This window comes from Cygnus olor, chromosome 10, assembly GCF_009769625.2.
Source record: "Cygnus olor isolate bCygOlo1 chromosome 10, bCygOlo1.pri.v2, whole genome shotgun sequence".
Classification (NCBI taxonomy): Eukaryota; Metazoa; Chordata; class Aves; order Anseriformes; family Anatidae; genus Cygnus; species Cygnus olor.
Genome location: NC_049178.1, coordinates 10,573,653 through 10,597,691, shown reverse-complemented (window position 1 = coordinate 10,597,691; position 24,039 = coordinate 10,573,653). Strand labels below are relative to the sequence as shown.

At 39.5% G+C, this 24,039-nt stretch overlaps 1 protein-coding gene across 1 annotated transcript in view; it reads left to right on the top strand.

Moving 5' to 3' along the window:
* Positions 1–24,039, top strand: part of EEFSEC (eukaryotic elongation factor, selenocysteine-tRNA specific) — a 123,878-nt gene that overhangs the window by 13,857 nt on the left and 85,982 nt on the right. Inside the window, exons 2-3 of the mRNA XM_040568841.1 lie at positions 19,460–19,667; positions 23,487–23,583. Of these exons, the coding sequence (XP_040424775.1) occupies positions 19,460–19,667; positions 23,487–23,583 (305 nt within the window). The remainder of the gene's footprint in view (positions 1–19,459; positions 19,668–23,486; positions 23,584–24,039) is intronic.

Below are 24,039 nucleotides of genomic sequence, written 5' to 3'. Positions count from 1 at the left end.
AAAAAATTTATTGGGAAAGCTTTCATGAACTCTTTGAACAAAAATTAATTTTGAAATCTACAGTAAGTTGTCAGTGAGAATATACTTAGTAAAGTTTCCTTGTATTTCTCTTCCTTTATTATTATATAGTTCTTCAACAGCACTTGTCTCCATCATTTGATAGGAATGCCAAAGGGATTAGATAATAAAAGAAGCATATTTACTTAAGCTAATTTGCAGTGCAACTCGTATGCTGAGTCCTTCATCCCTTGTTCTGTCAATCTAGTTTCTGTTGTCAGAATTGAATTTGGAATCTGTTGTTCTAGAAGACTTGCATGTGAAACAAGACAAGACCTAACAGGTTGTAGAAAGTAGCAATAACGTACAAAAACTTGTACAAGGCAGAAGCACGTAAGCATGGCTTCCTGCAAGAGGGAGGAGTGTGTAGTCTTTGGGAATTCTTGTTCTGCTTCTGACACTGGTTGGTACCAATTTCTGCTTAGGAGTTGCTTTTCTTAATCACCTGAGGTCTTGTTATCGTGGAGGTGAACTTCTTGAGTGCAGGTGGTTTAGCTGGAGTTCTGGGCACTTTATTTCTAGAATCCAGTCCAAGATAGATTATGATGGCTCAGTGCCTGCGGTTGTTGCTCTTTGGGTTGTTGGTGTGACCAGTGGTGTCTTGAAATGTGCTGGTTACCTTGGTCCATTTTAAAAACAACTCAAATGTAAATTTACAGGTACAGCATGCTCTGGAGTGGAAGCATTACTGCTTTGCAGTCCGTGTTATTTTCTTGTTTATCTAGGGTTGTTAGTCCGTTGGGTATTTGCATTAAATACCTCGAGCAGTGCCAGCATTCCAGGGAGGCGGTCACATGAGCCTGGCAGAGCACTGTGTATTCTGTGCAGACTTTGTTTTCTGTAACCTTTATTCCCACTTCCCTGGGGATGTTTCCAGCCTCCGTTCTAGCTTTAAAAATTAGTTTGGGGAGAGAAGTCCCTAATTATCAAGTGAGACATAGGAGGGAGAGTGCTTGTGGGGATGAGGAGCTGGGAGACCTGCTGTACTGTTCTGCTGATGGCTGTTCTTGGTCTCAGAAACACAACTGTGGCCTGTGGAAGTTCTGATCTTGATTAGTTTTTTACTTAACCAACAGACGTTACTGCTTACAGATGTCACTTAAACAAACTGCCACTACTACTTGTAAAGTGCCTATACCCCGAGTAAATAATTCGGTTTTATTCAATTCACTCATCCCAGAGAAAATGCTGGAGAGCTTGTGCTGAATTATTCTCAAGTATCTATGATATCTTGGTGTGTTCTGTTTTGTATAGTATTTGAATTGGACTGTAAAATTACTGTGCAGGACTGTGTTGAACCATAGAACCCTTCAAGATTATTCAAAATACCTGAAATAAAACCTCTTTAATCATGAATTTCTGAGAGATGAAAGGACCTTTTTTGTAAGTCGGTGGTTTTTGTACGTTCACCTAACAAGGTACGTGCTTTTTTAGGTATAAAACTTGGAGCAATACAATTCTGAATGTGGTAAGTGATGTCTAGTTTTATTTACTAATTAAACTCTCCACCACTTTCCTCCTTCACAGTGACTATCAGTCGCCTCCATTATTACAGTGGATTTTTATTAATTATATGGACGATGTGCGCTATTTGTTTCACATTAAAACAACTTGCAATATCTGGATTGCTTTGTAGTATTGGCAGTTCGGACAGCATATCCAGCATGAGATTGTACTTGGGACAAAACAAACTGGGATGTGAGATTTATGTGACCTTTGGTCACTTGGGACTATTCTGAAGGGAGATGTAGATTTTGTGCAGTCCTCGTCAGCGAGAGTTCAAGTAAAAATAGATATGCTGTCAAAAACATTTCTAATGCCATGGCAGAAAGTGTGAAATAGTACCATATACTTGATAATGGCTTTTTTGTGAGAAGATTCTCTGGTGCAATCTGATGTGATTTCATGGAATGGCAAGCTATATAGGTCGCTTGTGTTCATGATTTGGTACTGAACTGTCAGGCAGGCCCTAATGTCTACCGTGGACCAAAGGCCAGAGAGCTGAGTATGGAATAAATCTCTTCTAGGATTTGAGTGCTGAGTCAAAGCCGTGTTTTGAAACAAACAGGAGTTAGGGCTTTTGTGAATGTTGAAAACCTTGTTAAATGAACACTCTAATAGACCGCTGCTTTGAGTTTGGCTTCAAGTGGTAAATTTTGAGGTAGTTTTGAATATAAAAACTTACTTGATAATGCAGTGCTCACTCTTAAAACATTAGCAAGAGCAATATCAACTCTTCAACTGCTAGTCTCATCTGAATTTTGCAGTTTGTAAGTGAACAAAGCACCTAATATCCAGCATTGCAGCAGGGCAGGTTAACTGACTGCTTGCTAGACTATCCAGAAAAATTTAGGTCTTCCAAAATATTTTGTTCACTCTGGCTCTGATTATCTGCACAGTGCAGAGAAGGAAATCCTCCTTTTTCCTAAGAATTGGTATCCTTAATTTCTTTGGGACTGATTTGTTTTAGAGACTTATTTCTTCCCATGTGCAGTATTGCTATGGCTGTGTAGTAATGCAGGTGCTCGAAATAAAACTTAAGAGTGTGTCTTTCTTGAGGATCACCCTTTCCATATGAATTTATTGCTGTTTCTTGATACAGCTCTGCTGTTCTTGAAAGGCATGTGATTTTGTTGGTATTTGGAGATGGTGAAGGTTTGGAAATGAGTGTTAGCATTAGAAGTCTTATAGAATTGTATATCATGAAAATGAATGAATTTCCCAGTTCACGTATGCACGGGGCTGTATGTTGAAGTATGACATAAAGGGTAATATTCTTTTTTTTTAATTTGTCCTATTTGCTAAATAACCAGCTGCAGAAGGGATTCTGAGAAATCAGTTTTGTGTTACTGTTAGAGAAATCAGCATTAAAATAGGGGATTCACCATGTTCCAAGGTACAGAAGAATCTGAAGACTAAATGAAATACAGTCCCGGTAACGTGAGGTAGCCTTCTTTCTTTCTGTTCTAATTTCCCATTAGATGTTGGTAGTTCTTATAGTAATTCTAGATTGAACTGCTTGACAGAGAAGTGAAGCTGTGCTTAAATGTGAGATGACTGTGTAGGGGATTTAAACTGGAACAGGCACACTTCATTACGAGGAATTGTAGAGGGTCTTTTCTTTGTTCCTAGTTTCCCTTCTAAATTTAATTCTTAATCATAACGAGATTTGCCCTTCCTCGACTGACATGTTCGCATCGTGTCTGCCCGTAGCGTGCTGTTAGAGCCGATGATGACTGTTCTTAGCCCTGTGGCCTTGCTGTTGTTCCCCTGTGGCGAGCGTGCGGCTCGCTCCGTCGGCTGGGCACACCATATGGCTCCTGGTCAAGGCTGGGGTTCCCTTCGAGAAGAACTTCTTGACCCTTTGTATTTCTTTGTACAGTATCCGCCTTGCAGGCGGACTCGAGCCATTGTTTGGAATGCGTATCTAATGCGTTCCACTTGGACCCTCCGTTCCATTCCATAATGTTAGCTTTAATTGGCTGTTTTTAAACTTTCATGTACAATTTGGTTGTACACGGTAAATTACCACCCTCTTCGCCTTTTCCTAAGAGCAAGAAACTAGAATCCAGACTGTGCTTTCCCTTGCTGTCTTTTACTGTTGCCCTTGAGCTCTTTTAGAGGCAGCCCTGGTGGGTAGTGTTTCTGTCAGAGGACAGACCTCTTTTGCTAGTGTTTTTCCGCTAATCTCCCAAAGGCTCTATTTTTAAATGTTATCTTGTGGTTTTGGACCAACTTCTAGATTTGAAAACTTAAAGAATTGCCACTTTTGTCCAAAGAAGCATCTTCAGTTTAGTAACTCTTCCCAACTCTGCTGAGTGTGGCCAGGTATCTAACGTGTCCTCCAAGTGATTTTTTTTAAATATGTATTTTAATTTGCCTGTTTCAGGACGGTATGAGTCACATTTCCAAGGCTTGTGCTTACTATACAGAAATGGCTTATGTGCTTCCAAAGTGTCAAAACATCTATCAGTGGCAGAATGATGATCTATTACATGGGTTTTCATCTGTGCTTAAATACTTGATATGAGCATCAGCCAAAGCTATTTCTGAGAAAGAGGGATAATTTAGTTATCTGAGGGGGGGAAGTTGGTAGTACTGCATACAAAACAATTCTTGCAGTTGAAGCTCAAAACAGTGATGAGTCTCTTGCTCGTACTTGGTTTGAGCGGAGTAAAACAAAGCCTGCCTTTATCCTCCATAGCTGGCTTATGAGCTCATGTTTCGGCTTTTCCTTTCCCCTCCCTTTCTGACATGGGCTCCCTGTTTTTGTCTTTGCTAAACAGACAGTAGCTCTCCACAATATTTTTAATCTCAACAAGACGTCCAGTGGCTGATGATGCTGAGGTGTTGCCTCAACAAAGGAGGGATGGTAGCTGGAGCATTCCAGGTCTGACGCCTTTGGCCAGAGAGCCGTGCAGCGTGGCCACCGATTCTTCCCTGCACAGCATGCTTGCTTTGGGCAGGCGGCTGTGTTTCATTGACTCCTGTTGTGTGCCTCCCTGTGCCTTATTTTAGGCTTCCCCCAAAAGTTATGACTGGGAGTCTTATGGTTTTAGATGAAAGAGCCTGTTGTCTTGTTGAATTATCTACTTTCTCCCTGTATGTAAAGCAAGGCTGGCAGGTAAAAAATGATATAATAGAACAAAAGCTCCGTTATAGTAACAACTAAAGCTAGATTAGAATAAAACTGAAAGGATGATCTACTGTGGTGTGTGTTTTTCTTTAAAGACTAGTGGCTTACCTGTTGTCCATTGCCCACCTAGCAGTGGAACTGGACTCAGATGGGCTCCTGAGCATTCCTGCACTGAAATCTGTTCACGGAAATAAATCATAAGACATATTTTCCCCTCTTAGATACTAAGAATGTCCTTATACAAAACATACTATGAATTTTAAATAATCTGTATGCAATCATGGATATTGAGGTAGCCATCAGGATCTTGTACTCATAGGTTTTGAGAGGGGGAAAAAAAAATCCTTAAAACAGGAACATACTCATTTTTTTAATATTCTAGAGCAATGCGTTAAGCTACTGATTTTGTGTAGCGACTGAAGTGAATGCAACTCATGAACTTGTTTGCTAAAAGTATAGCTGCTAGACACTTTTTTCAGAGGGGTTTAAAAACTTTCCCCATGACAGCTGAACTTCTTGAATCAGTACAGAAATCTGCTTAGATCACATACTTCAGTCTTGCAGCGTTGGTTTTATTGTGCAAATAAACTATCAGATACTGATTTATAGGCTAGTTGTGTTTCATAGACGTGCCTATTTATTATGTACGACTGTTCTTGTAGCAGTCTGTATCCCTTCACAGCATAAAGCCATCAGATCTCCTCAGTCGTGTCCGTTCGGCTGTTACAACCAGGTACTTCTTTCCGTCGTGAAATTTCCCAATTTAATAAAGGGAAGGTGGGGTAACTTGTTGATTTCTACCTGAATGCATCATTAAACGCTACAAGAGGGGAAATTAGGGCATGGGGGTGGTGTCTTTTTTCCCTTCTTTTGGTAAATCTTATTTTTGATGCAAAGGCAGTTCTGTCGCCAGCCAGTCCAGCGTGCGTAGCCTCTCCCCCCTGCCATAAAACAATGAGCACATTCAGGCAGAACTCGTGTTTTCAGTTATTAAAAAACGGAGCCGTCTGTCTCTGCCTGTGACTTTAATCTTTAAGCCTTTATTCCCTGTACCCCACCCCCTCTTTCTTTCCCCAACCTTTTGTTTGTGAAGTGCAAGGCTACAGGATATGTGGGCCTGGAGTTTGAGTGTATTGTACATTCCCTTGGCAATTACAGATGTTTATAACCCTGACTGATGTTATTTCAGTATTGTGGAGGGTGAAGAGAAAATTAAAGAATGCTTTTTTTCTTTGCCCCTAGCAGTCTTTAATTTTTTTTTCTGGAAAAAAAAAAAAGGGGAAAAGAAAATGTAAACTCTCTAATTTCTTTTCTTTAAAAAATCTTGTTCAGCAGCCTCGGATGAAAAATGCCTGAGAGCTGTGCATGAATCTTCCAGTAGCCTACCATAACTCTTCTGTGGGTACAGCGTGTTTCGTGCAGTGTTGTTGTAAGTAGATGGTACTGGATTTTAGTACAAAACAAGCTCCTTGGTGTGGGGTCCGTGACCTCTGGGGTACTTTATTTCAAAGACGGAGACAAGGCAGCTTAGGACTTGAAATACTTTGAGTTAAAATCACGTTAATTTATTCCCAGCTTTACTTGAAAGCAGTTTTTTGTTTGTTTTTAATAGAATGATTTAAAATCTTCTGAGTTAATGGTTGTCTCTTGTATTGGTGACTTGCAGAATTGTTCAAGAAAACTAATTTTTTATTAGTCTCATAGAAATATGCTCTTGATCTGCAAGAGGTCTAAAATCCATTTCTTATTAGTGTTTTTTAAACTACCTAAAGCTGCAGGTGCATTGTAAGATAGATGTCCTTGAATTGGCAGAGGTGGAGAGAGAGAACCCAGCAACGAGTTTCTGACCAAAGTGTTAGAATTGCACGTTTCTTGGGGATCCCTGTACATTTCATGACTTTGAGGGTAGTTGGCCTTGAATTTTTAGGAGGGAACAGTTTAATGGAATTGTAAATTTTTGAGGTTCTTCCTCTCTTCCTCAGAACCTTAGAGATAAAACTTTCATATCTGTATATCTGTTTTCCCAGTGAATGCAAACTACTATTTATACCTAGTACAAGCGTACAGTTGCACATAAAAATGTTTACTTGGGTCAGTCTGTGTAGCTCCAGGTGGTGTGTGATGGTAATTCTTAACTTTGTGACTGCTGCACAAAGCTGCTGGTTAGACTGAGCTTTCAAAGGTGTGGCGGAAGGATGAAGAAATCACAGTGAGGATATTTGGGACTTTAAGAAGTTAGCACTAAAGATAAAGGTAAAAAAGTCTTACTGTCACCTAATACTGAGAGTAAGACTTTAGATAAAGTGACTAAAATACGTTTAAAAATTCCAAGAGACATTTGTAGATGTTCATAATTCAGTAATACTCTTAAGTGCCCAGAGGGAGGCAATAGATGCTCTATGGTAATTCTCCAGTCCTTTGGGGGGAAAATACAGTTGGTAATTAACCATAATACACTCTCTTTATCCTAAGATAATCAAGTACTTAAGTTGTGTATTGCTTGTGTAAGGAGTTCTGAAATGTGCTATTTCTTTTTGCATTGAAACACAGGCACAGATGTGATTGAATCCTAGATATGCTAATGTAACAGTATCGTCTTGTAAGAATTCTAAAAGAACTTGAAAAGATGAAGAGCTGAGTATAAAACATTACTGATACGGAATATCACGTACAGAAAATGTATAGGTACTGTGCAGGTATCTGGTTTTCCCCTCAGTTCAGTGGTGGGCATGTGTATAATAGTATATTCAAATGCCTATAGAGAGATGAATAGTTAAAAAAAAAAAAAAAATAAAAATTGTGCTGCTCATGGAAAAGTGTTAAATTTAAAAATAAAGTAAAATCATTGCCAGAAACAGCTAACAGGTTTGAAAGAAAATGGGTGCACATGAGCAGTGTTTGCCACCTCTCTTCTCCCTTCTGTACAAACTCAGGTTTGTGTGGCTGTCGTAACTCACAAATGACGATGCCATACCTTGGCGTAGGCTGAAGCCTTAGGATCCTGTGGTATCCAGGAGGTAGCAGGTGAACCACGACCTGGAGGTTTCCAGGACTGTAGGTGCTGCCAAGGCTTTCACACATCGCATCTTCCCACTCCAGCGTTTGTCGGGTTAGTGAAGCATCTCAGAATCCTCAGTGCAACGTTCCTGAAGCTGGGGATGGACCTGTGGCCTTGTTCTGGTGGCTTCAGCGATTCCGTAACTCTTCTGGATGTATAATACCTTTTCTACTCTTTAGCCACTGTTCTCTCTTTTTGATCTTAGAAATAACCTCAAAGACTGTCTCCTCTCTTGGAGGGAGGGATTGTGTAGAATAGTCACACCTTTCAGTAATCCCTCCCCATGATACCTTTATGATATTCAAATATGTTTACCTCTTTTTTTCTTTGAAACTTGGTCGTAGAGAGCATGCATTAAAGCTGGTATGAGTCAAGACTATAAAAATGCTATTTTTCATCTCATCTCTTCCCTCCTGTTTGCTTTTCAGCTTTTACTTTAAAGACTTTATGGCCTATCAGGGGCCATTTATGATCAGCTGTGTAAGGCCCAAGTGTAATGTTACATTAAGTTTAATTCACAGAGCAGTCTGAAACCATGTATGGCCTTGATACCAAAGCAAAATATCTCTAAATAAGAAGTTTGAAACCTGAACTAATCACTTATAAAGTCACAGGAAAGCTGAATGGGACCTTGAGCACTCAGTATCTCCTGAGGAGGTTGAAGTGGTGTTTTGAATATATTTTTCCCCACACCTTCCTTTTTCTCCAAATTATGAATATAGCATTTGCTGTGCAAGTTATTGTCACAGTGTTTTAGAAACCTTGTTTCAGGAATTCAGTAACACTGCAGAACACACTGCACTTCCTTGCAAACCTCTATGTTTGAGCCTGTGATATGAATCAGTGGAATTACAGGTGCCATTTTCTTATGCCATTGGGGGACCCAGAAATCTGACACGACTTTTTCTTCTAGAGATGTTTTATAGTCTGGATGCCAAATTAAAGAACTGAACCTTTTTGCACTCTGTAATACAAATTCGTAGCACCAAAAAAGGTTGCAACGCAAATGGTAACAACCCAATTGTTTTCTTCTCCTGTGCTTTGTTTTGCTTTCAAATGTACGAAATAGCCTTTTTTCCTGGTATATGTCATGGATTGTACTCCAGGAACGATGAGCTGTATAATAGCGTCTAGTCTGAAATTTTAGCTAACTTTTACTCTAGTTTTATGCAGTATCATGAATATTTAACTTTCCAGCTTTATTGGTATCTGCATTTGCATATATGTATATGTGAATGACACTTTAAAAAGTTAATGTTTGCTAACTAATTCACAATTTATGCACTTCCTTCTTCAAGCCAAGAAAAATTAATGCAGCTGAAATACCATGGTGTTGTGTAATTCAGCAAATGCTAACTTTTTTTTTGTAGTGGTCGTTTCTGTCTACTCAGAATGATTTGTTGGGTTTTTAGGGTAGGTAGGCCTTTTTTTTTTTTTTTTTAACTCCCTCCACAGTTAATGTTTTCAACCTTAAAGTAATAGAGGTCCTTTCTGGTTTCTGTCCGGGTTGTGCCTTGCTTGTCAATACAGAAAATATCTGGTAATATGTGGTATTACAGAAAAGGACTTTGCTATGTATGGAAGAAGGATGATATTTTCTCTCAGATAGCTATTTACCTCTGTTTTTACATGGGCTGCGTATTATGGTATCTTTCATTATAATGCAGTATTACTTACTTTCTTAAAGACAGTGGGGGGAGAACATTCATTTATGATGATTTTGTATTTTTTTCAGTCACTGAAATTTTGAACAGGAATTGAAATGTCAGACCCTGTAGTTACTCATCTAATTTACTACATTTTCTTTGGATATGGTCAACGTGAAAGTTTCAGAGGGTCAAAGCAAACATGTCAATGGTAGAATGAAGCGTCCTTTGCTTTAAACTTCATCCTGATGCCTTTTACACGAGATAAAATCAAGCTGTACATAGCTTAAATCTTAGCTGTGTAAATATCAAATCCATCTCTTCGTTTGTCTGAGGCCAAGTGGTACCTACCAGCGCTGAGTCTGAGACTTCCCCATTGTATAACCGCTTGTGCTTTTTCAGAGGGGTTTTGCTTTCCTCCTCTTACTCAACTTTGTGTGCTTTTGTCATTGTATGCTGTTAATGTGGATTTTTCTTTGTAAAAAGTTGAAGTACTGACTGCATTTGTCTTGTTTCCTGTTTTTGTTGCCACTTTTATCTTTCAGATTCCTTTTTCATAAAGGGGCTAGATCTGAGTGTAGTATTCGATATTACATTCCTCATGTAGTCTAATACTTCACCATTTTCCACTGCATCTAAAAATAAAAACAATTTTGCATTGTACAGCATGCAATGTGCCTCAGCAGCTTTCTAAAATAACAGCACTTGTTTTCTGTAAATACATGCATATTCGGTGATGAGTTTCTCCAACGCTTCCTTACAACACAGTGAGCTGCCAGTTTCCCTCAAGCTCCCCAAGCTTCGGTGCTGCAGGCCAAGCCGTTCACAACACAATCCCATCCCTAGTGGCAGGCGGCTTGCCTTTCCTGCTGCTTCTGGCTGCCTGGTCCTGCTGCCTCCAGCTCTCCTCGGACCCCTGCCTTTAAGCTGAGTCTCTGCTGTTGATCTGCCCCTGGATAAGCAAAGCGCTGGGGAGGTGTAGCTGGAAGCAGGAACTTCTCAGCTCACGGAACTGCAGCTGCTGTGGTCGGGATGTGCTGGAGCGAGTGGATGGATGGACGGATGCCTTTTGGTGTGCCCTGCATCACTGATGGCTGCGTCTGGGTAGCTGACTGTATGCGGATGGAGCAGTGTATTAATGCAATAACTAAGTAATGTGTGTGCTTGTCCTGGCTTGAAACTACGTGTGTAGAAATGCCTTTTGGATTTGTATGTTTTATCTTTTCAATACGAGTAAAGGGAGAAAAATCCTCTTGTGTTCTAAAGTATGCTTAAAGTCGAGAGGAGCCCTCACTTGTCTGTAGAATGGTGTATCCTCAGCTGCAGCTGTTCACTGCTTTTATGTGCGGCCTGGGAAAAGGTTAGGTGTGCTTGGCTTCTGTTGTGTTGCAGAAGGGAGGAAAAGTGTAGGAAATGATTCCATGTAACCCAAATTAAAAAGATCCCCAGCGATCTCTTTTCTGGTAGTGATTTCTGTTTGGGAGCCTTTGGAGGAAAAACTAAATGTCTCTGTGTGTATGGTGTTCATTGTTGTGTGTATGTTGTATGGCTTTTTTTTTTTAAACTACATCAAATTTTAATGTTTGGTCAATGAATTTATTTGGATCATAATGAGAGCTTCCTGTACTTGCCTTGCTTTGGAATTGTCCCTCTTCTATTATAAGCAGTCCTTTTTACAGAAAACTTTTTTCCCTTATCAGGAGACTTAAAAAAAAAAAAAAAAAAAAAAAAAAAAGAACCCACAACCAAAACATTTCAAAATAGCAATTAAAGAAATCTTTCCTTTCTTGAAAGGCTGTTCGCATTTTATTTTTTTTTGACCTTGAATGTTTTTCTTCATTTTGTGCTGCCCTTGACCTCTGTAGCACAGGTCGCAGAAAAGGAATGCGGCGTTCAGGAGGTACTCCAATGCTCTGGTGTTCAGACACTTTTCAGACTGATGCTTTTGATCTCCCTCAGCCAAAGAGCAAAGATCTCTGAATCCATCTTCTCTGTAACCACCACTGCTGGCTGCACAGTGCGAGCCTGTACTGTTTTCTGAATAATTGAGTCACTGAAAGTAATACAGAGAGAGATGTCAAGTCAGCAGCTCAATGCTGTTTTCGTCTGTGTCACGGGGTCAAGTGTACCTTTATCTCTGTTCGCTTTCCAAGTACCTTGCTTCAGCTCCTGAGCCTCCTCTACTTGCCTGTTGGGGGTTGCACGCCCCGATGCTGCCCTTGCCCTGTGGCTCCCAGCTGAAGTCTGGCAGAGTTCAGATGCCCTGTGTGGGACCAGAGGGGTGCAGTGAGAAAGCTTGTTCAAATTTTTTAGCAAGCATTACAACATCCAGAGAGGAGCATAATGGTCTTTAAAATAATCAGCTTGTAAGCTTCAGGCAGAACAAGTGAGTATATCTTCTTGTAATAATGAATTACTTAGGGCTGGGATCTCCAAATGTCCCTAAAAAATGCATCTGTGCACGTCTCTTGTTCTACACTTTTTTTTTTTTCCTCCTGTTTTCTACTTATAGAGTTGTTTCCTACTAGAAATGTAATTCAGATGGGAAGGGACCTCCTGAGGTCCTCTGGTTCTGCCTGTGCTCAAAGTTGAGCCAGCTGCCTTCAAGTTGTATCATCTTGGGAAGCAGGGTCTGGGGCTACCGGGGTGGCTCAGTCTTGAACACTTCTCCAAAGAGGCTGAAGGCAACGTGGGACTCCTTACTTTCCATGGAAAGTCTTGCAAAAGATCTCTTGACCTTCTTTCTGCCTGTATTGTAATGCCTCTCTGAGGCTGCCTTCACTTGCAATTGTTGTTTCTCAACACAAGTAATCTGTTTAAAATAAGATTCGTATGCACAGTGTTGCAACAGCAGGGCCTGCATGTAATCGTAAATGGTTAGATGATGTCCCTCAATCCTTCTCATAATTTTCATGGAGATGTTACTGCTTGTGTTCATACTTCCCCAGCATGGTCTATCAAGCCTATTGACTTGTTCCAATTATGTTACTTCCTCCCTTTGGAGAACAGAGACGTGTTTCTGACGTGTCAGAGAATATTCAAGCAAGAAAGATCCTCGGCTGACTTGACAAAGAAAAGATTAAGGCCCATATATCTTCTAACATCTTCAGGACAGTGTTGCACACTGGTTCATCCGGGAGATGAAATATAAAGTATATCTGAGTGTATTCTTGTGCTACTTTTTAGCAAAAGAATCCTTTTATTCTTTAGTGGTAATTCTCGTTCTATCACTTACTGTTTATAGTTGAGTTGAATTTGGGATTACAAATAAATAACTAAAAGGTTATTTGGCATATCAGAAATGGCCTTCTCAGGAATACGTTCTTGTGGTCATCCTGCCTTCTCTTTGTAGCTCTCAGTTTAGGAAAGAGCTTAGTGGCTGGTTTTCATTTAAGGGGAATTTGCGCAACCAGCGGTTTCTTTATTGTTCAAAAAAAAATCAAATACGCGTATAATTCTAAGCTTTACTGTGCATTCAGAGAGAAGGCTTGTGGGTCGCTGGTCTGACCCTTGCTATCGGAGATATTCCAAGCTATCCAGAGTTTGAAGCTGCGCAGTTCCCTGTTTGTGTTTCCAGCTGCTGAAACATTTAGGAATGACGTGCCTGGGAAGTGGTGGTGGGACACTTGAACTCCATGAGTTCCTGTTCTTTTCAAAGCGTTTCCTAACGAACGTTATGGTATCGGTTTTGATCCATGATTTGCATTGCTTTACAGAGGGTTTCTTCATGTGTAATTCATGCGCTCCAGTTGCGTGCGTGTCTCTCTCCCCCTCAAACCTCCTTTTTTTGTTTAAATTTTGGAAGATTTCATATCCTGCACAACATCTTCCTTATTCATCACAATGCCTCCCCCAAGGTAACTGGCGAGATCCCGTACAACTTGTAGCATCTCCCAAGGTGTTACTGTATATGAAAGGAGAGAATAATTTAGTAGTTTCTGAATAAGATTCTTAACAAAAAGGGGGGGCTGGGAAGGGGGAAGTTTAATGCTCACTGCATGATATAGACAATATTTCCTGAGACAGGAGATACTAACCTCAAAGAATTTAAAATAAAACATTGATTTTTTTCTTCTTCTTTTTAAAGGAGAGTAGGGGAGGCAAAAATGGTAGAATAGTCAGTCTTTTTATCCTATGTGCAGATGAAATTGATTAAACCTTAAAAACTCGCCTCAGTCCACCCGGTTTATTAATTGAAGAATTTCCTCTTCCCCAGAATGGGAAGTGCACATTAAAACAGAGCTTTGCCCCTGAGTAGCAATGATACTTGAGAACAGCACGTTTTCTACAATCCTATTTTCTCTTCAGCACTAGAGGAAATCCTAACATGGTAAAAAGCATATTTAAGAAAAAAAAAGTATGTTTAAGGAAGTCCTCTTTCATTTCCTTGTAAAGCATGAAATCAAATTACAGCCCATGGCCCACAATTATTTTATTTTTACATTTGAAATTCCATTTTCTGCTTCCTTTCGGTGCCTGTGAACAGGAGTTGTACTGTTTGTGTAAATTCAGCTAAAAAGATTACCTCAAACGAGGACACAGTAGCTTAAAGAAGCCCCCAGCCAGTCTGTTTTCATGCTGGGGTGGATGTGGAACCTTGCACGATTCACACGGGGACCCCACCTCCTGTTCTTCGTCCCTCTACTCGCCCAGGTCTTGCTGTGGAGCCACGTCAGCTTTATGTGGCTGGGTTAGGGAACGTAATGCAATACTGAGCTTATGCTTGCCAAACTAGTAGTAGTAGTTAAAAGTGCTCTAATATTCTTAATCTGCATTTGCGGAACAGAAAACCATTCAGAGATTCTGTACGTTCATTGAAAATGTCCTTTGGTGGTTCTTTTCAGTGATGCTGAAATTGCCGGGTAGTTTAGTGCTTGCAGTTTATAACCCTATTGTTCTGAAAATGGGTACTGTGTGTACGTATAATAGTGATAAGAAGCTAGCGGAGCTGATAGAAGAAAATGAGAGGCTAAAATTGTTTTTTGGGGGGATGGAGAGGTGATGTGTGTTATTTTTTTCCCCCTAGGCCTAGTAATGCCTGTTTTAACTTGCAGTAGATGTGCTTTGCTGTACGGCTCCCTCTCTGCACAGCTCGATGTGGGAGTTTGTGTGTAATTTACAGGTATGCAGCAGGTTGCACAAACAGAAGGGGGTTGAGTTCATGGACTTGCGGAGCTGCCCCTGCTTCTGTGATGGAGGTTAACGGCGATTTGCCGTAAGATGTAATGTCCCAAAGTAAACACAACAGTGACAGGCTGTATTTTTCAAAACTGCAGAGCATTAGGGATTTGGCACTCCTGTGGTGTTTCCCTGTGAATACTGGTATAACAGATCTAGTTTTATTCCTTGTATTCTTTTGTGTAAAGATAAGAGAGCAACATGTAGAAATTGTGGAATACTTCAGTCTCTACTTTAGCTTCAGTGAGCAAAATTGTGTGCTTTATTTATATAAGCTGTGTGGAAATCAAAGTGGATGCGTTTCTAAACGTGTATGAGGAACGTATGTATAAGGCAGGGCACAAAGGTCTGCAGCCTTGCTGCCTGGAAATGTGTTTAGGCCTTTCTTCCTATTTCGGTAAAAGACTGAAGTTGTAATATACTAAATAACATAAAAGCAGAGAGAATGAAATGAATTTTCTACTAAAGATTAAAAGTTTGTCAATGCATACTTTTTTAATACATGATATTCTTCTGGGCCATCTGTCTTTTTGGGTGTCCTCAGCAGCTGGTGAGTCTGTTCCAGGACGAAGAGTGAGAGCTTGCTATGAATCACATGCAGCAGGTGGTATGGTTTTGCTCTTGCCTTGGGGAAGTGGAGCCCATGTCCAGTTTAAGGAAGCAAATTGCTGGTAACTGCTGTCTTATGCACATTTAAAACTTGGTGTAATCTAAATCTCTGATTCATCTAGTGTAGTCGATAGACTACTTGGAAAACATTCATGTTTTGGCTTTCAGAACCAGTAAGCAATTCAAATTGTGCAAACCTACTTAGGAGTCCACTATGCTTGGCCACACAAGAATGCAGCCTAATATGGGGTGTGTGCCTGCAGTCCTCACAGTGTGGATCCTATTTGATTTGCAAGTGGTGGCAGTAAGTTACTTCCCTGATGACTGGCCATAGTCAGATATGCCCAGAATTCAGTAGCAAGAGTGGATTGGTCTTGAATATTCAAAGCAGGGGTAGACATTTTCCTTGTCTTGTCTGAAAATATTTTGTTAATGTCTGAGTTCTGTGATCCTTGTCACTTTTGTGGGCCGGATGAGTGCTGCAGTCCCCAGGTTCAGCTGGCACACTTGCTTGCAGTCTTCTCTTGGATGCCGTGCTGCCTGTCTTGTTGCCTTTCTCCCATATCTGGCTGTCATCCAGATTCTCACTGTTCATGTGTTATCTTTTGTTTGTTTTTCCTCACTCAGTAGACTGTCTACTTCTTTACTTTGTTTTTCACTGCGGTTTAGCTTCTTATCGTGCAATATAATTCCTCTCTCTTCCCTCCCTACCACCTTCCTTGTGTTTTTGGATGATGACTAGTTTGTTTCATTTGCTTTTTACAGGGCTATAACAGAGCTGTATGCCATTACATGAAGGATACTTTGATTGTTGGTCATTTTCAGGCTAAGTGAGAAATCCCACTTCAGGAGGACTCTTTCTCAGTGTTTTCGAACACCTCTTTCATAGATGAAACAGCAGTAAGAAAATTACACTGTCTTTTATTGTGTAGGGGAAATAATTTGAATACCTTAGTTTAGCTTAATTTCTTGATTGCTGTGCTTCTGTATTCAAAGGACGGGTCTGCATATGTGTCTGCTTCATTCAAGTTTGTTTCAAGCTTTGCTGGCCTGCTTTGAGAGCTTGAGGAACATGGAAGAGATGAGTGTTCCTTATCTTGACTGTGTAGGACAATATTCTGTCCTGTTCAGAGACAAAAAAAAAAAAAAGTGTTTTGTTTCCTTTGTTCCATGTCTCGCAAGAGTCTGTGGTGGGCCTTCTCCGGTCAAATAGTGCAGGTTTATAGTGTGGTTTATTGTTGTTCTTGGAGTTCCTGCTTATATAATCCGTCCTTACTTCAGCTTTTCTTAGTTAAATCTTGTTCTGCTGTAGAAAATTCTTCAGGAACATTGTTCTTTTTGGTGACTGAAATCTACCAAGGTAGTGAGTTGACTAATAGCCTGATAAAGGTGATTTAAATTTCAAATATGAAGCTAAACACATTGTAGCTCTCTTATATTTACATGCTAAAGGGAAAAACTGCTTGGAAGGAGATGCTCTATGCTCTGGAGAGGGTACGTGTGTGGGGGGAGGCTATGGTTTAGTCACCTTCTTACAGGTAACTTGCTCACTGTCCTGATTAGGAGCTTTTCCCTTGGAATCCCTGTATGCTTGGCTTTGGTCTCCCTGGGTAACTTCACTGTGGCGTTAAGGAACTGTTTGTTATGTGTGGGTGAAGGGCAACTGAGAAAATGGGTTATGAAATAAAATCTAAATTTTGGTAGGAGAAGACATAGGGATTTGGAAGATGGTAAGTTGTCAAAGAAGTCTTGTGTAAACGTCTCAGAAAACTGAGGAACTAAATCTGTGGTTTTTTGCCTTGTTGCTTGAGGGACCTGTAAACTTGAGCACTCACCTCTTGCTATGTGTGAGTAGGCAAGTACAAAACATCCTCATGCCCTGAGCAGAACACAGTTAAAGTATTTCCATCAACAGTGCCCTGATCTCTCTCTCTCTTTGTTTCACAATTTTGTTGAAGTTCAGCAGCTTCCTACCCTGTGCAGGTGCCTGCTCTCCCCTCGTGGATGACGATGCCACAGTGCCCTCTGTGTCATCCACAGCATCTCTGTGGCCAGTTAGCTCGTGAAGGATTTGGAGGAGGCCCAACAGCTGTACTAAACCACATTCATTAACATGAGTGTGTTGCGTTTTCCTTGGCTGTAATATATTTTTATCTGGAGTGTCTCGATACATTTTCTGGTGTTTTTGGAGTTTTTCCATGGACTGTACAGTTTTTCTTATGTTCATCTTTTCTTTGCTATGAAATGCCCCAAGGTAGGCATTCTTAACCTTCTAGCAACTGGGCTGATGAGTTTTATGGCTCTTTAAAGTGTTCCTAATAGATTTATAAATACAGCAGTTAAAAGTGTTCGCTTTATAACAAATGTAATGTGTTCAAAGCAGTTAATTTAGCATTTCAAGATAAAGTGGCCCTTGTACTGAAACTTCACATAACTGCTTCGCTGCAGATTTTGTCTCCTGTTGGAGGGAGGAGATGGATACATAAGGCATCAGATCAGCCACCCTTTTCAAGTCCTGGTTCATCAGATCTGGTTACTTGGGCTTGATTACGGAGCACAGCGATTGCCATAACAGACTTAGCTAAAACTTAAGCTGCAAAGTCACTGAATGTTTGACCCGTCGTTTTATGGTATTAATGATCATATTTAACTTCATGGTTTGGTTTTAATTATTATTTCCCATTCATTTTAAGGGTGTCATTTGTGTAGTAAGAATTAGTCTGTGGTGTAGTTTAATACAAAACCTGGGTGTTAAGTTTTATTTTAAAACAAGACAAACCCTGCTGTATACATTCACAAAAGTACATGAGTTTTGATTGTTCAGTGTGTTGTCCTAGAACAATTTCATGCTGTTCACTTGTTGCTGTTCGTGCTTCCCACTCTTTATATATGTGCTGTTGTGTGGCGTCTGAGTCTTTTATTCAGTCCTGGTGTTGCTTATGCTCTAAGCAAGTTCTAAATTAATACAATTCTTGAAACTATAAAAATTAAAAATACTTTTGGGGACAGAGCCTATCTCTAATTTATCTTGGAGCATTTTTTGAAATGGCTGGAGAAAAGTCTGCAGGAGCTTTGCAAATGTCATAATTACCCAGCTAGCTTTCTGAAGCATTCATTATTTACATTTAGCATTCATTATTACAAGATGAAAGCATTGGTAGGTTGAAAATAGTCATTTGTAACCATAATTTTTTCTTGTTGTAGTTCCCACCCACTCATTCACCCATGCACTTCAGCCTCAGAATGATTTCCTATCCTGAGAGTTCATGGGAACTATGAACAAGGGTAGCTGTTGTGATAGCAATTATAAAGACTGAAAAAAAAAGTGGGTTGGAGAGAGCAAAAGAACAAGGAACAGTTGCATCGATTTCATATTCTTCTAATCAAAAGCTTGAGACAGATATTAAAAACTCTTAAATCTGGAGTGCTGCAATTTTGCATGTTTTCTTACATTTCTTCTACATTTCTTAAAATGTGTTTTTCCAACATAACTTTCTGCTAGTTCAGCTTTAGATTTGTTTTTCGTATTCATATTTAAGCTCTTTTTTTTTTTTTAACAGTAAACTTTGTTGCGCTCTGCCTTTTTGGTATTCAGAGTATTTCGGTTACCTGGAATGAGGCAGGAAAATTCTGAATGTAATTAGTGGAAGGCCCAACATTCATGAAAAGCTTCCTGGAAAATTAAGTTAAATCCATGGAATTAAAGTTGCTTCAGTCAGAGGATTAAGAGCTCATTGCAACAATGCTTCAAAAAATAAAAATAATTTTTAAAAGTTACATCATGAGCACAATAAGTAGCCTAAAATTTAGAAGCTTTTTTATAAAGCGCAGTTCTAAATCTGATCTATTTATGGCTGTGATATGAAGTATATGTTTGAGTAACGTAGATCTGAATTGGAAATGAGCATTGCAGGGTTTAAATCAGCTTTTCCTCCTGTAGAGTGACTATAAGGATTTCTTCAGATTTGTGGTAGACCTGACTCTTATTTTTAAACGTAGTGATAATGTCCTTACACTGTTAATGTGGAGGAATGTGTAAACAATCATAGGTTTGCATATTTTGTATGAACTGATGGACATATATAATAGCTTAAACTCCTTAAATCTTATTTTTCAAAAATTGCCAGGCATTCGTTTGGTGCCTGTGTTGGTTTGTGCTTTGTTCATATTTCTGGACATGTGTGCATATACATGCAGTTTTTATGGAAGCTATTTGAGAAAATGTTCCTTAATCTCTTTATGCTGCTACAATACTGACTGTGAATTCTTTTCCAGGTGCCCAGATTATTGATTTGATGATGCTTGTAATTGATGTGACAAAAGGGATGCAGACACAGTCAGCAGAGTGCTTGGTAATTGGGCAAATCGCCTGCCAGAAGATGGTGGTAGTTCTGAATAAAATAGATCTCCTTCCAGAGGGGAAGAGACAAAGTGCCATTGAGAAGATGACGAAGAAAATGCAGAAGACCTTGGAAAATACAAAGTAAGTTAACAGTAATGTTAACAGCTAGTGTGTAACAAAAATACTTTACCCACATTTCACTTTCAACGTACTTCTAAATGTAGCTAATCTTGTCCCTGCTGGATGAGATATTCATATAGATATAGCTTGCCACAATGATGAGAAAAGAGTGGAAAGATTACCAGAAATTCAAATTCAGTCCTGCATTTGCATCTGCAAGTATCATGTATGGAGAAATATTTGAGTGTAATGAAACTTTTCAGTTTAAAGGGCTGCTTTGAATTCAGATTGAATAAAACAAAGCAAGAAGGGCTGGGTGAAGAACCTTTTTTGTAACTTTCCTTGTGATCCAGATGTGTTCTATTTCTCTTTTTTAACTAAAGAAGAAAGAGGGCTTTTCTGTAACCAAGTGTGGAAGATGTGATTGCCCTAACTAGGGTGATAAAGCTGCCTTGTAGTTATCTTTGTATGGGACTGATCAGTATTGCCAAGAATCTAATTGATGTTCCTGAAGTTTCTGTAATGCAATGTGACTCTGTCTGGGCTGGTTTTTGTCAGTTGTGTTCTGCTTTAACTAGTTGAGGAAAATGATGGGTGAATGAAAACGTGGCTGTTAGGAGATGGGAAGGTACAATATAGACACAGTACTCCCTCAGTGGTTACAGAAATTGACACACAGCTGATTTTGTGTAGGGTTTTAAGGGGATGCTGACTCCCGTGTTTACAGCTGTTGGGTCACATTTTGATTTTGAGAGTGAAAGGAATAGGATTCAGCATAAAGAGGACAGAACTTCACCAGGGACAAAAGAGCAAAGCGTGTCTGGATACGGCTGTTCTTGCTTAGCTTATTTGTGATGGTAGGGCAATGTCCCTCTTCAACTATGCAACTGCTACCACAGTGACTTTGAAGATCTGTCTTTCCAGCTCATCAGTAATGTGGGTCTGTTTGTTTTGCTTGGAATAGTACATAGGTTACCAAGAATGTCACATTTCCTCTTGTGAACCTAGTCAGGATTCTACAGCTCTCAATTCTCTCTAGCAGCTTTTGATTTGAGGGCAAAGAGATACAGGTGGCATGTTTTTCCTCTGTAGGTTGTTGCATCTTATTTCAGGGGAGGTAGAGGAAGGAGGTACCTGCAATATGAAAAACAAAAGGGCATTTTGGAACAACAGTCTTTTATAGGTGTTTGATCAAGTTCACAGGTAATCCCAGGGGAGAGAGCATTGAGATAATTATCTCTAAAGTTTTCTTAACTGTGTTACCAAATAAACTTATTATGCCTTTATATGGAATGTGAATTAAGTAGCATTGCAATTAATAGTTATTTTGTTTTTCTCATCTAAAATATCCACGGTCTATGCCAAGAAGTTAAAGATTTTGTAATAACTGAGCTTATCTTCATATTCTACTCATTTATTTTGTCCTCCTTTTAAAATTTATATTTGCATGGCAGTAATTACTGCTGGAGGTGATACTTCAGTCTTGATTTAGTCCAATATTGTATTGCAAATGATAGAGGAAAACACTGCTTTTCTAGTTGCATGTTCATAAAAGGAATACTAATCTTTGTAAGGAAACTGGTGTTCAGAAATACTTTTGTACGCTGCGTGAATTACACCTTCTCTTTATATCCTGGAGTACAGGTGGGTCTTACAAGTATGTCTTAAAAATTAGCATACCCCCTCAAAACTGAGGGGGAAGTGCGTTTTTGAAACACTGGCCATGTTAACTGTGAGGTCCTTTCCTCCAGCCCCTTTTTAAAACAAGGATGTGCATCAGCTGATCACAACAGCTGTGAGACCACATGGAGAGAAGTGGTCTGTCATAATGTTTTAATTATTCATTTGAACTCTGGATCCTAGAAATGCTCTTTCATCAGATGTCTGTGTATTGTTCCCATAACAAAAATTCCTTTTTTTTTTTTTTTTTTTGCAAGTGTAGTCTGTGCTTTATGATGCTTTGAAAGCTTTGCTGGCCTGGGCTGATTGTAAAGTGCATGTCCCATTGTATGTCGGGCAAGCGTTTTTTCTTGACAGTCTTTTCCCACTTGACTTGGAATTTCCAAATGCATGCTTTTTAACTGTTTTTATGTTTCTAAGCTACTTTTATTAAACTGCTTTTATTAGCAGAGCACGTGCTGAGACCATCTGACAGCTGCCTCAGACACTCCTCAATGAGGTGTTTTCCAAGACTAGTTTACTCGCTGAGTGTTTCTCTACACACGCATGCATGGACAATACCCTAATATTACGAAAAAGTGAAGTCTGTTGCATCTATAAGAGTAGGTGTTACCAGTTTTCAGAGGGAATTCTTGTGGTGTTGTCAGGATATTGCATGGAGGGTGAAAAAAAAAGGCAGAGAAAAGCAACTGTCTTATTTGCACCTGTAAATTTGACCTAATCAAAACTTGCTTGTTCCACAGATTGATACTGCAAGTAAAAGCAAACTGTCTCTATGAACGGAATTTCTACTGTCGTAATTTTTTGCACATGCCAGCTTTTATCTTTGCCCAGCAGGGTCTAAATTCTGACATTTAGCGTGGTGGAGTAACAGTTCTAGTAGGGCCAAATCATGTTTGGAAGTGCCTCCAGTAGCATTATATGATTACTCCAGTTTGTTCTGGCAAATGGGAAAAGGAGTAAGGCATTTGGTTCAGCATAAACTTAAATTTATTTTAATACGTTGCCCTAAAGGGCTTGTGTGAAAATGAACTTCCAAGAGTTTCATGGTTAATCACAGAAATTGTCAGTGCACGTTTTTATTACCCTTTGTTCCTAGATGCCTCGGACTTATGGCATATAAACAGAAAAAATACCTTATGTACCGAATTACAATTTCATCACTAAATGAGCTCCCTCTGCAGAATCTAGCATATTTTTCTTTATCATGGTACTGTACTTTTTCCTCCAGTTCATTCCCTTTTTGAGATAAAAATCTATGGTTTTGTTGTGGGGAGTCACAAGGATGGCAGCGGTCAAGACTTTGCCTGAATCAATTGTGTAAGAATCAAGGATCTGTGAGAACCAACCACTTATTAGTTTTACTGCTGATTATTATTCCATTGCTTCACATATATGAATTGACATGTTTAACCCTGAATTTTGCAAAAATGCAGTAATAACTTGACTTATCTAATTTCCCTTTCCAAAATGTAGGCAAAGCAAGCTATCAGATGAGGTGAACAATAGGTTGTGTTTTAGGGAGCAAATGGTACAAATTCAATCAAGAGGCTTGAAAAAAGCTGCTGAATAATAAGGGCTTGGAGAATAAAATTTATTGAAAGAGAAAAACTAAACTGGGGTTGGCTGTGAAAGTACTGCTGTTCTCAAAAGCTTTACATGTTTGAGATTTGTTTCATAAATTTTGATTTTAGTCGAATTAGATCTTTCTGCTGTCTGCAGATCTTACAGGCTGTCTGCAGACTCGGACAGATATCATGTGCCATCGTACATTTGGCTTCTGTTTTGAAGATTATGACTACAGCTAGGATTGTAATTGTTTTAATGAAAGTTAAAACCTGTATTAGTCTCCAGGTAAAATAGCTTGAATGCGAAGTCACTGCGATAAGCCTGAGTAATGGTCCTTGTTTCTGAAATGAAGTCTTACTTATGACTGCCACTGAAAGTTGAATCTGGCTAATGCTGAAAGTCTTAAAAATTTCATAGGGAAGTCTAATAGTACAGATGAGAGTAACTCCAGAAAAAAATTCAGTTATTCACCATGGGGGAAGAACAGAAATCAGAATCTGAGGCAGTTTCCCTGCCTTCATTGTCAGGTGAGTCTAATTTACATGTGTAGGAGATCTGTGGCCTAATGGTGGGAGTCTTTCTCTCTTTCAGGTTCTGTGGGTGTCCTATTGTTGCTGTTGCAGCAAAGCCTGGCGGACCAGAAGCCCCAGAGTCTGAGAATCCACTGGGTGTTTCTGAATTAATTGAGGTACCTGCTGAACAAACAATAATCATGTAAAATGAGCTTGAGCATCTTTAAATCTTTTGGATTGTAGTGTTAGTATCTAGAGATGAGGAACTCCTGCCTTACTGTCAGCTCTATGGAAACTAATTCTTTGGGGATTTATTCCAGTGAATGGGGAAGTTGAGGATGTGTGTCCCCAAAAGTGGGTCTCCTTTTTCAACTGCTAGGCTTCAAAGCCTTTGAATAGCTGTCTTAAGAAACAATTATCACACGTGGTAAACTTTGTTTTAAAGTTGCGAGGAATTAGAAAGCATAACAAATAAAAATAACTTAAAAATTCTGCCAAATCATTGGTAGGTGTTAATTACACTGCAGTTAAGAAAACAGTGAAGCTGTGAAGTCAGGCGCTCAGATTATGCATATGTGAATGTCTCCTTCCTTCATTATGATACAGTGCTTAAATGCATGATTCTTTATTCT